The 13838-nt window shown below is 39.7% G+C and overlaps 1 protein-coding gene across 1 annotated transcript in view; it reads left to right on the top strand.

Moving 5' to 3' along the window:
* The window catches only part of HMCN1 (hemicentin 1), a 552382-nt gene that overhangs the window by 257978 nt on the left and 280566 nt on the right, over window positions 1-13838 (top strand). Inside the window, exons 12-15 of the mRNA XM_004013873.6 lie at window positions 2546-2687; window positions 4451-4578; window positions 7050-7163; window positions 12865-13023. Coding sequence (XP_004013922.3) covers window positions 2546-2687; window positions 4451-4578; window positions 7050-7163; window positions 12865-13023 — 543 coding nt within the window. The remainder of the gene's footprint in view (window positions 1-2545; window positions 2688-4450; window positions 4579-7049; window positions 7164-12864; window positions 13024-13838) is intronic.

The raw sequence follows: 13838 nt of genomic DNA on the forward strand, positions 1-13838 counted from the left end.
AAGGGATGTTAAATATTATGGAGTATACTGGAATATGGAATAATATGAAAGACATGGCCTCAACCTCAGCAATATTTATAAAAATTTTATTAAAAAGGGAAAGAACAATTCAAACAAAGCAGGCTGCTGTGACAACAAGTTTGGTTCTCAACCTGTGTTCACTATATAGAAAGAGGCAAAAGGCTCTGTCTGGAGACCTTACCTGAAAACAGGTTTATATTGACGTTCCAGACGAACAGGTGGAAGCCAGTGGTCAGGTAGTTTGAGCAGAGTAGCAAGGGTCCCCGTGGTAACCAGTGGAGACACTGAAACATTTGGATCAGATTCATTTTACTCTCAAAAGCAATTTACCTATCATGCTTTCATTGCTTTTCGTGTCTCTCCTACACTGATGGGGCCAGATCCCTGATGGAGAGTACCCTAAGAGCGCCTTCCCAGCCAGAGCCCAGGGGGGAAGCCTGAGGCCAGTGTCATCAAGGCTTCAAGGGCACCAGCATACGTGTGTGGTCCCAATTCCACCTTGGCCATGGAGCTCTTGCTGTGGCTGACTGCACGCTGCTGCTGCTGTTGCTGCTTGTGCAGCCGAACTGCATGGGCCAAGTTCTAAGCCAGGATCACCTTTATACTGCCTGCTCTGCTTCATGATCATCACTGTGGCTATGCTCACCTGCCTGCCTGCGAGGTCAACATGGTCAGGTAGTAGAGAATGTGAGTATCGTCAGGTGGTTCATCCAGGCCTTCATGTATATATGTTCAAGTCTATATTCCCATTCACTTTGAGATAAAGGGCCACCAGAAGCTGGAGGTGGACCACTTCTGTGTCATTGTTTCTAACCACTAGAGCATCCTGGGCATTGTGGGTCTCAAGGAGGACCTTCCCAAGTGTTGCCAGGCAAGAGCTGCTCTTCACAGGGCTCATGGGCCTGACCATGTACCTTGGGGCATCTTCATGGCTGATACGGATAATCAGTAAGCAGTCTGTAATAGGAAAAGAAGAGAGTTTTATTCAAGTCAAACTGAGGACAGTGGCCTTGGAGACACAGATTCAAGAACCACTTGAATTGTGTTCTGCCTGACTACAAAATGAGGGAGGCTCATATAGGCAAAAACCACAGTATTGCGTCAGTTGTTTGTCAAGACTAGGATTGGAACTGGCAAGAAGTAGGGATGCTTATTAAGCAAGGGTTGTTTGGGGAGCGAGTTGGTTGCATAGTTACAAAGGGAGTCCTTGAGACCATAAGGTTGCAGCTGGGAACCGCTAGTAGATGTTTTGAGAACAGCTGTTGGTGTCCTTGAGTCTGATGCAGTTCAGGAGATTCAGGTTCTTGGTGATGCAGGAGCTTGTCTGAAACCACGTCGACAGCGGCCACCTGTCTCCATTTTGAATGCTTGAACCACAGTTACTCCATTTTGATTTTTTTCAACACATTCTTTAATGGTTAAAGCAGATGTACAATGCATGTTTGATAATCCATCGGCAGGCTGTTCTCACTAGCATAAAGTTCAAGCCAGATCGTGTATAAGCCAGAATGACTTTGCCATCCCTCAATACGTGAACATTTCTTCCATCATCATCCGGCAGTGCTCCAGGACCTGATGGCCCACATGGTCTAGTGCGTGGTCAGGGAGAACCTCAAAGTGTGGTGCTGGTCCACGTGCACTCAGAGTGACAATAGGGACCTGCTGCCTTTCGAGGAAGGAGGCTTCTCCCTGGTGGTCTAAGTCCGTTTGCCCCTTCCCTCCGTGTTGAGCTCCACCTTCTCCTGCACCTCAAGAGGAAAGTCTTGGCCCTGGGAAGCATTAAGCTGGAGGTGCTGAATGCCACCCCTACCAGCAGCCTCCCTGTGGCTGATGTCGCCAAGGTCATGGACACCTGCTGCCAGGCCATGAGGACCACCTGGCTAGAGAATGGACGGAGGAATCCCCGCCCCAGGACCTCATATCACTGTCATAATCCTGCTGCTCTCCTCCTTGCATTCAGGGGGCAGGAAAGTGGAGGCCTCTTCCTGTCATTGACGTCAGATCCAGACTCCTGATGTGCCCTCAAAGGAGAGTGTGCCAGGCCCTTGCCAAGCTCTGAAGGCAAGGCCTTGCCCACCCTCATGCTTCACAATCTGGGAGTAGGAGCAAGCCTGCTGCTCCAGTGGGCTAACAGGGCTTGGCTGAGCTACACAACCTTGGGCCGAATGACCAGAGGTAAAGCCCTCTGCGGTCCTCCCCAGGCCTGTGGGGTACAGGGTCAAGCTTTGGGGTCCAGCCACAGCCTGCATCAGTCTTTCATGGAGAGGAGGGGCTCTGGAGAAGCGAGGAGAGCAGACCCTGGTCTCATACAACTTGGGCTGCCGAAAGCTGGAAAACAGGGTCGGCATTCCTTGCCCGCCTTGGGGAGCATGTCTGCTGAGTAACTGCAGCTTTTTTGTTATTGTTCATAAACAAACTCCTGGAAGTGCAAAATAAATAAATGTTTATAAAGTAAAGGTGTGGTGGTGATAAGTCTGCCGACATCACTGGCATTTCATGCTGTGTGTTTTCTTTTTATCTGCAGAACCGCCCAAAGTCACTGTGATGCCCAAGAATCAGTCCTTCACAGGTGGATCAGAGGTCTCCATCATGTGTTCTGTAACAGGTTATCCCAAACCAAAGATCTCCTGGACCATGAATGATATGTTTATCATGGGTTCACACAGGTACTGGGTTTGTATCATGTTCTTTGTTTTTACTGAGTAAGAGGAGTTGATGAAATTTCTGGTCAGAACTAATCTGACTAAATCTCTGGGATTAAGGGAAGTTTGACCCAAATCCGCAGCTCTAGATTTTCTCAATAGGCCAGGAAATGTCCATAAAGTAATAAATGATGGATGTCTAGAGTTTGAGGTTCTTGAGTATTGAATTCAACAGCTAGAACTGAGTGTTTCCTCACTTTGCTTTGTAAACAGAACACTGTAACAGTTGATTTACCATGAATAACTGTGTGCTAAGTCACTTCAGTTGTGTCTGACTCTCTGTGACCCTATGGATTGTTGCCCGCCAGGATCCTCTACCCATGGGATTATTTAGCCAGGAATACTGGAGTGGTTTGCCATACCCTTCCTCCAGGGGTTCTTCCTGACCCAGGAATTGAACTGGCATCTCTTATGTCTCCTGTATTGGCAGGCACATTCTTTACCACTAGCACCACCAGGGAAGCCCATGAATAATTGAAATGGGGATAATAAACTTTCTGTGGGTAAATTGATGTGCATTTAACCCATCCGCTAAAGGCTTGGTCCTGGGATTTGACAGAAGAGAGAGGCACAAGCAAAGGATGGAACAGTAGCCCTAATGAAAGTGTATGCAGACTTTCTGCATAACTCATGTTCACCATTGCCTCTCATACTACATTTCTCATTGTAGTATTCTATTCTGCTGGATGCTTTTAAAAGAAAATGAATCCTCTCATGCTCAGAGAAAGTACCGAACACTTGGGACATAAACAGTGACGTTTCCAGCCATCAGGCTCCCATTACTCTGGGTTTGTCATGAGGAGATGATCTTAGCTGTGAGCCAAATTCTATTCCCGGTCTCTTCAGGGACTCACTTGAGATGTGAGGCATTGCATCTCTCAGGTTTTCATTTTGAGGAACTGTTTAGCTTAGAAGTTCATACAGAGCAAGATTGCCTGGGTGCAAACTTCGCTTCTTCCCTTTACTGACGCTGACTTGGGGCAAGTTGTATAACCTCTTTGCTCATCTGTATAACAGACAGAATAGTAGTATCTAACTCATTGGATTGTTGTTGCTGCTACTGCTAAGTCACTTCAGTCGTGTCCAACTCTGTGTGACCCCATAGATGGCAGCCCACCAGGCTCCCCTGTCTCCGGGATTCTCCAGGCAAGAACACTGAGTGGGTTGCCATTTCCTTCTCCAATGCATGAAAGTGAAAAGTGAAAGTGAAGTCACTCAGTTCTGTCCGACCCTCACTGACCCCATGGACTGCAGCCTTCCAGGCTTCTCCATCCATGGGATTTTCCAGGCAAGAGTACTGGAGTGGGCTGCCATTGCCTTCTCCACATTGGATTGTTAGGAACATTTAAAACATGAATAAATGTAAAGCTGCTAGATCAGCCTTGGCACATGGCAAGTATTAGATATGTGGAACCTATTGTTGTTATTCTGGAGAAGGAAATGGCAACCACTCCAGTATTCTTGCCTGGAGAATCCCATGGAGAGAGGAGCCTGGCCAGGCTACAGTCCATGGGGTCTCAAAAGAGTCGGACATGACTGAAGCGACTTAACACACACACACATATTGTTATTATTACAGTGTTTCTTCTTACATAGTGATGCTATTAATCATTTTTGCAATCAGCACCAAAAGCGTAACTCTAAAGTATTTGAAGATATTTGAAGGAAGTTGCTATAGTTCCCTGATCCTATTACTATTTTTAATTTCACTTTCTTTTTGTCTATAGGTATAGGATGACCTCAGAAGGTAACTTGTTTATCAAAAATGCAGTTCCCAAAGATGCAGGGACCTATGGTTGCCTGGCAAGTAATTCAGCTGGAATGGATAAACAGACTTCTACCCTCAGATACATTGGCAAGTATAATCAGTTTAAAAGCCAGTTCAAATAGGGTGAATATCATATCAAGCAATGTAAAAGTGCTTTTTAAAAAAATTAATATTGGAATGAGTCATACCCAGTTGTATAATTTTTTATTTGTCTCACACACTGATTAAAGCAAATATTTTAACTAATTTAAGTTAAAAGTTCAGGAAATGAATAGGTTCATTATTCAACAGAAATCAAGGAAGATTCTAGATTATGGAAGAGTTTCTGATTGTCCATAGAGTTCTGTCCTTCCATGGTTGATCTGTTCTTTGTAATATTTTACTTACAAATCAACAAATTCTGTATTTTTCTTAGCTTACCTCAACTTTTATTTTACATTTTCCACTTATGTCCATATATGTTTGAATTTATATATTCATACATAAATGCATATATATGAAATTGTTTATAACATTTATATTATAATTAAATATTTATGACACTTCTGTCACTATCTAGATATTATTTTTGCTTTTCATCTTCAGTTTTTCCCCTCCAAACTCAAATATTTATTGAAGATAAATATTTTATTTTTCTTATAATAATAAATAATATCATGACAACTTTTCTATAATATCACATATTCTAACATGTATAATGTAATCTATTATAATACATAGTCATATATTCTAATAACATATAATAGAATATTTCTGTTAATTTGACGTTTCTTAGACAAAGGACATGGGCATTACATACTCAATCTCAGTTTGTAAAATGTAAATAATTAGTGACTAGCAATTCACTCTTTCTCTCATTTTTATTTACCATAATTCATAGTAAGGCTTGTGGAGAGGAAGGAGTATAAAAGAGTCATAATAAAGGCTGAGAATTATAGAGGGTATGTATAGATGAGGGAGTCAACAAAAGTGTCACCAATACTCAACCTAAAAGCCTGGGAAGATTGGTTTCATTTGTAGACATTAGAAAGGCAAGTGGTGAGTAAGTTTTTGAAGGGAAAGTGGGCTTAGATTTAGAGATGACTGAAAATCAATCACAGAACACCCATGTGGAGAGAGACCAGACAGTTGGGAATGGGATATGCGTTACAGAAATGAATTTTGGTTAATTCACAAAGAAACCAAAATGTTCCACCCATTTATTTAACTTATTAATCACTCAAAGTATGTAAAATGCTATGCTAGAGATTCTGGAGTGTAAAAATTAAAGAAAAAAGGACATTATGAGGCCCTTATTTTTCAAGAGTGTGAATGATGAAAGTAGATATACATAAAGAAATATAATAAGGAAGACACATAAGCATTAATGTGGGAGGCTGGCAGAGGGAAGATTAATAATTCCAGATGGGGAATTTGTAAGCATTTCTCAAAGGAGACAGGACTTAAGCTCAGTCTGGAATAATGAGTGGGATTTAAAGAGTTGTGACAACGGGTGTCAGGCAGAGGAAACAACTTTAGCAAAAGTAGGAAGATGGAGAGAATAGCGCCTGTTTTGAAACAAGTGTAGCTCCACTCTTGTGGCAAGTCAGGAAGTGTAAAGGGGGTGAAATTCAAGAAAAAGCCATGCACCAATATGAGTTTCGAAAGCCAGACTAGGAAATTATGAAATGCAATCACGGAAGTTTTCTAGCCAGGTAGAAACATGATCTTTGCGAAGTTAACTCTTGGCTTTGTTTAAAGCTACCTCAGTTGAAGTTGGAAAGACCTAAAATGTTCAGTTCATTTAAAAAAATGGGTGCATAAACTGAAGTATTAGGCAAAAGGGTGAATCGAACAGAGCTAAGGAAAGAAACTTAGAGAATATCTGTATTTAACATCAAAGGGGAAAATAGAGTCCAAAGTGGGAGACTGCTTCTTATAGGTGCAAAGTTTAGCCTTAAGTAAGCGTTAGTTGCTCAATCATGTCCTACTTTCTTCAATCCCATAGACTGTAGCTCCCCAAGCTCTTCTGTCCGTGGAATTCTCTAGGCAAGAATATTGGAGTGGGTTGTCATTTTCTCTTCCAGGGGACCTTCCCAACTCAGGGATTGAACCTAGGTCTCCCCCATTGTGGGCAGATTCTTTATCATCTGAGCTACAAAGAGGAACCCCCCCAAAATTTAACCTTACAGAACAACTGTCTCTGTACATGGACATGAATATCCTTAAAGTCACATAGAAAATGTGCATCAATTAATTGAAATCTGCATCAGTTGTGCACATTTCAAAATGTATATCTCAGAGAAAATGTGCATCAATTAATATCCTAAATTTTTAGACTCTGTTTTAGCAGAATTATTTTCGCCTGATATTCTTTTGGTTTTTATAGATGATCTTTTATCACATACATCATTGTGCATATACATTAGAAGAGTTTATTTCTATTTATTATAAATATTGAGATGGCCACAAGCACATAAATAATGATCATTTTTTAAATTGCTTCATTTAGTAAACATAAACAAGTTGCACGTGGCATTGTGCTAGGCTTTAACTGTTTGCTTGTTTGTTGTTTTCAGAAGCCCCGAAGTTGATTGTAGTTCAGAGTGAGCTCTTGGTTGCCCTGGGGGATACAACAGTTATGGAATGTAAAACCTCTGGTGTTCCTCCACCTCAAGTTAAATGGTTCAAAGGTATATTTCTTAAGTATGTTCATGTCTGATTCACTTAGTATTGCTTTCTCTTTTAGATAAAAATAATTTGTTAAAAATTTGTTTTGGTGTGTGACTTAGCAGCCCCATAAAATGTGTTTATGGTCTCACTAGAGACGGCAGTTCAACATGCTGCACTCTGAATTTCAGTATTTGACATCTGGTGTGGATTATAGAACCGTTAAAATCAAAGCAGGAAAACTTCTCCTCTGCTAATCCAGCTGAACATTCTCTTTGTTAGTTTAGGATTGTTTCCTGTAGAAAACTGTCCAGGAATACTCAGTTCATGTTTAAAATAGCTTCTCTGATTTCAGTTCATTTTGCTTAGGCTCTCACAATTAGGAAGTTTCCTAGATTCTGCAGGATGCTTTTCTATAAAGTGGTCAAATAAAGACTCGTGTTAAAGCTTACAATTGAATAATATTTGTGATTTAAAGGCAAATGTCTTTTGTGGTCAGCTTTATCATGCGTGGTAGATGTTTATGTCAAGTACAGAAATTATCTGCCCCTATTTGTGACATAAAGGTTCTGCCTCTGTGATTCTGTAATAAAATAATAATAATGTGCTGCTTGTCCTTGGTGAAAATGCCCTTGGGCCCTGGTCCAGGCTCAGATGCTGACAGTGGCTATCTCTGCAGAATGTCCCGCTCCTGTTTCTCTCAGTTTTTCCAGTCTATGAGAAAGAAAAATCCCTACAAACACCCTGAGAGGGGAGGTTGCTAGGATTATTGAGATGCTGTTTGCAAAATACTCTTTAATCTTCAGATGAAAAATGCTAAATAGTACAAAGCACTATTGTTATGATTCTGTTTGTTAAATCACAGACATTCCCATAGCAACAGGTTGATGTCATAATCACAAAATTGTGAATTCACCTCGGGTTCAAACTCTTGGGGAACATGAGGTGAAGAACATGAAGCTTTATGCAGAAAGCAAATACTTTCAATAACATAAATCAGAAACAGGGAGGGAAACAAGGAGATAATGTCATTTTTCATAGTTTTCCTTGTTAAATGATTTTTAAGTCTTTGTGTTTTCTCTGATAAGAAAGCATTTGTGGATTTGCTTCTTAATTAGGTTTCAGTTCTGTTTCAGTCAACAAAAATGAATTTCCCTTATTTGAAATGCTTAAATCTTTAACTTTCAAATGAAATACATAATAGTTTCAAACTCGCATCTTAAAGAAATCCAGAAAAAATGTGTTATAGAGGTAGTTCTCTTTTTTAATTTTCACCAGTAGTTTATATTAAAAATAAAAATGTTTTGAAAACTAATAGAACCTGCTGATTTCTCTGCCTGTGTAGAACCTGCTGATTTCTCTGCCTGTGTAGAGCTGAGTCACAGAAAGAGTGTTTTATGCTCTCAAATTGGGGCTACTCTCCTGAATAACTTTGTATGTCAGTTTTGGTCCCACAGATACCTTGAGATCTAAATGAGGAGTTAGGGAACGTTCTAGAATTAACTATGCATTTGTTTCTCTTCTCGGCTAGAGACATTGGAGTTCAATGGGCCAAGTAAATCCTGTCTCATTTCTCTGTTCAAATTATGCACCAGCAGAGTTAGCATGTGGGCATTAAGCACTGACAGATGATTATGGAGGACCTGCGTTTTGTTCAGCAGCAACACACACAACTGCCCTGAGCCCCAGGATCACTGGCTCTCTCGGTCACAGGCAGGCAATTTATTCCTTAGGCAGAGTCTGGATCATAAAGAGAAAAGCCAGAAGACAAACTATTTTACTTGCAAACTGGCTTGAAAAAAGAAAGTGGTGGGGGGCAGCTGGACCTTCCTTGTCTACCTCTGCTGGGATGAGACACCAGCAAAATTAGGAAAATCCCTCATTGGGGAAACTACAGGTGATTAGTTCTTTCCCTAACCATAAGAATAACCTTTTGGTCATGCCTTTTGTTTTTTTCCCCAAGCAGTTCTGATTTAAACAGACGGTACAGCATTATTAACTCTATGCACTGTTGTACAGCAGATCTCTAGAACTCATTCATCTTGTGGGACTGAAACTTTAAGCCTGTTGAACAATGACTTCCCATTTCCCCTGCCCTGCAGCCTTTGGCAGCCACCATTCTTTAATAAGTGGTATTTCATTCAGACCATTCGAGAAAAGGAATCTCACACATACAAATGCCCACCAAAATTTTAGATATTAGAAACGAGCAACATAAGGTGGGTTCAAAGAAAGAATCAAGAATACTATTAAAATATTGTATGAAGAGTATTTGTGGCAAAATAGTAAAGAAATTGGGTTTCTTTAGATTGGTGTTTATTAAAGTATAGTTGGGAATCCCTGGAGGTTCCCACCAACTCTTTTCAGGTCCATGAGATCAAAATTATTTTCCTGATTATACTAAATTGTTATTTGACTTTTTCACACGCATTGTCTTATGAGTGATTCATGAAGTTTTAGGAACTGTGTAACATATGATATCCAGTAGAGTGAATGCAGAAGCAAAAAAGAACACTCAACAGTCTTTTTTTAAGAAGCTAGACAGTCTAGAGATTTGCAAAAATGTGAAACAATGCAACTTTTCTCACAAAATTTCTCTAGTTCGGGGAAATATTATTTTTTATAAGATAGATTTATGTTACAATGTCCTGAGTTACTAGAAAATAAGTGCATATGCTTTTAAACTTTTCACTTTCTTTTCTAAAATGCTGCTGCTGCTGCTGCTAAGTCGCTTCAGTTGTGTCCAACTCTGTGCAACCCCATACATTGCAGCCCACCATACTCCTCTGTCCCTGGGATTCTCCAGGCAAGAATACTGGAGTGGGTTGCCATTTCCTTCTCCACTGCATGCATGCATGCTAAGTCGCTTCAGTCGTGTCCGGCTCTGTGTGACCCCATGGACAGCAGCCCACCAGGCTCCTCTGTCCACGGGTTTCTCCAGGCAAGAATATTGGAGTGGGTTGCCAGTTCCTTAGTACAAATAAATATAATCTACATAAACAAAAACTCATTAAAGTCCCTGATAATTTTTAAGAGTGTAAAAAGAGTCTTGAGACAAACATTTTTGAGAACCAATAAAGAACTTTCAACAGTTTAAAGGATCTTATGTCATGGATAAATTATCTATTAGTCTTTATGTCCATAGATGCCAAAATCTAATTTAAACTAAAGCAGAAAGTATCCTCCTTAGTGGATAATGATTGTTTTAAATCCTAGAATGTCAGCAAAATTTATATACTCTAATGTATGTAAATATTCTTCTAATCTTATCTAATATTAAAATTAAAGATTTACTCCCCCAGTCATCTTCATCTCAAAGTTCTGTATTTCTTTATGGCTTTATAGCAATACTTTGATTGCTAATTGTTCAGTAGAAATCAAGAGAGATTATCAAAATATGATCAGTATGTAAACTTGATATAACTGGTGTTTTCCAATTTATATTTTGTTTCATTACTGCTATTTTTAAAATACTTTTACTTAAAAAAAAATGCTAGCAAAAAGGTCTTTATTTCATCCTGTTATGTCCTGTGACATATAGAGAAAAAACTAAGGGAGAAATAAAATGCAAAACTCTAAATGCGTTTTAGTCCAAACATTTTAATGCTTGATGAACAGCTTGGTCACATTGCATCCTCCCCTAGTGGGAGGAAGGTTTATGTCAACATCATCTGCTTTTACTTATGAAAATTTCCCAGAGGCACATAGACAAGGCTTTATAGCTGCTTCTCTCATTCTCGCATGGTATGCAGTAGCCAGCTTAAAAGGATGATTGAGGTTTTAAATGTTGGAATGCTGAAAAATACTTTATTTTTGGCACTCACGGTTGCTAATGTAATTTTTTTGTTTTGAAATTTATGGCTTCTCTGACCTCATCTCCTCCTCAAATTATAAAAACAAAATGAGAATTTGTTTGTCACCCTAAGTCTGTTGGTTGTTGCTTTGTATAGTGTTCTAGAGAATTACTAGCTCTAGGGTTTTAGCCTGTTAAAAGCTAAGGGACACAGATGTAGAATACAAGCTTATGGTTACCAAGGGGGAAACAGAGGGATGGCATAAATTGGGAGATTAGGACTGACATATATGTACTATTATCAGTATATGTATATATTAATAAAATAGATAACTAATAACCTATGTATAGCTCAGGGAGCCTTTCTCAATACTCTGTAGTGACTTATATGGGAAAAGAATTTGACAAAGAGTGGCCATGTGTATATGTGTAACTGATTCACTTTGCTGTACAGCAAAAGCTAACACAACATCATAAATCAGTTGTACCCCAATAAAAATTAGTTTAAGAAGCTAAGGGAGTTACTTCTGCAGTCCTCAGTCCCAAGACACATGGCTAAGCCAGTAAATGGCATTTGGAGAGTACTTCTTCAGACTTGACATCTGGCATGCTGTGAAACCCTAAGAGCAATGGCCTTTAAACCTCCTGGAATTTTTTTAGGATCCCCACAAAAGGTTTGACATTGCCCTTTACAAAAAAGAAGCAAAAGAGATGGCAACACTAAGCTGTCACTTAAACATCAGTAAGTAAGTGTCACTTAGTTGTGCCCAGCTCTTTGAGATCCCATGGATTGTAGCCTGTCAGGCTCCTCTGTCCCCAGAATTCTCCAGGCAAGAATACTGGGGTAGGTTGCTCTTCCCTTCTCCAGAAGATCTTCCCAACCCAGGGATCGAACCCGGGTCTCCAGTGCTAGTATTTTTTTTTTTTTTTTTTTTGTGATACTTGTCATCCTGGTTAATTTCATTCTTAGGTAAGGAAAAACCCTGGAGGAAAGGAAGCCCAAGGATAGGCTAACTCAGCTAACAGATTTGTTGAGGCATTGCCTGCCCTCAAATAGAAATGGTTCTCCGAGGATCTGAGGTGTTACAGGGATAGGCAGCCCAGACCTAAGTCATCTTTCTTGGGTTATTCTGCCCTCACACTGAGGTCAAACTCATTATCTGATTGCATCCTCCACTCATTTATTCCCTACCTGCTTCTTCCCCAAACCCTGTAACTCTGACTTAAAAAACTTTGATGTATAATACAGACTTAGTAGAGGTATCCTGGGAGATTAATATAACAACAGTCCTCTCCGGCTATGTCCAAGAGTTCTTCATCCATTCTTTTTCTTTCAACAAGCTCCTTCCTATGCTCTCTAGCCAGCTGTGGTTCCTTAGCCATTCTTAGAATCCCTTCAGGCAGCTTAAACCTCTCACAGGACAAAGTCTGACTGAGAACATTAAGCAAACCAGAAACCTGGGCATTTAGCCAAACTAAGAACACCCATAGTCTCCAAAGTATTTCCTGGGTAATTGAAATTCATCCTGTTGCAAAGATGGTGGAAATTTTGTTTCGATCTTCATCTTCGTTTTCCGTTTTCACAGCCGCAGTGATAGCTTCCACTCTTTCTTAATCTCCCAACATAGCTTCAAAGAGTTTGTTCTCATTTAGACACACATACAGTAGGAAATATTTGCACATAATTCATTTAGAGCCTGATTTTTTGGTTATAGGTTAGCCTGTGGAATTATATAGGCCTAAATCAGCTCATTACCAAGAAACATTTCTTTCTTTCATTGCATAAGCATTGTTTAAGTGTCTGCATTGTGCCAGACACTTGGATTTAAAAAACCTTACCATCAGTTTTCTTCAGAAGTTTTGCAGTCAGATCAGTAGCAAACTATTGAAACCCTTAACTGTGTATTGTTCTCCCTGTCATTCTTACTTAGGAGATCTTGAGCTGAAGCCCTCAACATTCCTCATTATTGACCCTCTCTTGGGACTTTTGAAGATTCAAGAAACTCAAGATTTGGATGCTGGTGATTATACGTGTGTTGCTGTCAATGATGCTGGAAGAGCAACTGGCAGGATAACTCTGGATGTTGGCTGTAAGTAAGCATCCTGGCTCTGATAGACAAGTTTGTTTTGAAATTGACCTGGAATTTTGTCATGCTCACAGCTTTGAAACAGTTAGTGGAAATATTTGTCAGAATGGCAAAATTAGAGTTAGCATTTCATATTATTAATATAATGTAGTTAACATTTACCAAGTTTTTTTTTTCTATTTATCAAGCACTGTACTAAGAACAGTGTGTATATATGTGTGTGTGTGTGTGTGTGTGTATATATATATACATTATATCATTAAACCCTACTAAGTTTTTTTCTATTTACCATGCACTATGCTAAGAACATGGTAAATTAGTGATATAATGCATACATATATATATATATATATACACACACACACATATACACACAGGGACGGGGGCGCCTGGTGGGCTGCTGTCTATGGGGTCGCACAGAGTCGGACACAACTGAAGCGACTTAGCAACAGCAGCAGTAGCATGCTAAGAACAGTGAATATATATATGTGTATGTGTGTGTTTATGCACTATATCATTAAACCCTTCTAACAATCTTAAGAGGAATATACTATAATTTTCCCCACTACACAGGTAAGGAAATGAAAACTTTAAAAGTCTAAGCAAATTGACCAGCTCAAGAGCTATGGAGGGACAGCCTGGTTGTTTGAACCCAGGTTATTTGATTTCAGAGACTATAGGCTTCAGTGTCTCTCATCTGTTTGCCAAACATTTTCCTATCAAGAGTCATCCATTTGGACAGCAAATTCCTAAGTATTAACATCTGAAGGCCGAAAATTAGACTTTGGCCCTCGATCATAATTTGGAAATGCTGATGA

Source organism: Ovis aries, chromosome 12 (assembly GCF_016772045.2).
Source record: "Ovis aries strain OAR_USU_Benz2616 breed Rambouillet chromosome 12, ARS-UI_Ramb_v3.0, whole genome shotgun sequence".
In the NCBI taxonomy this organism is placed as follows: domain Eukaryota; kingdom Metazoa; phylum Chordata; class Mammalia; order Artiodactyla; family Bovidae; genus Ovis; species Ovis aries.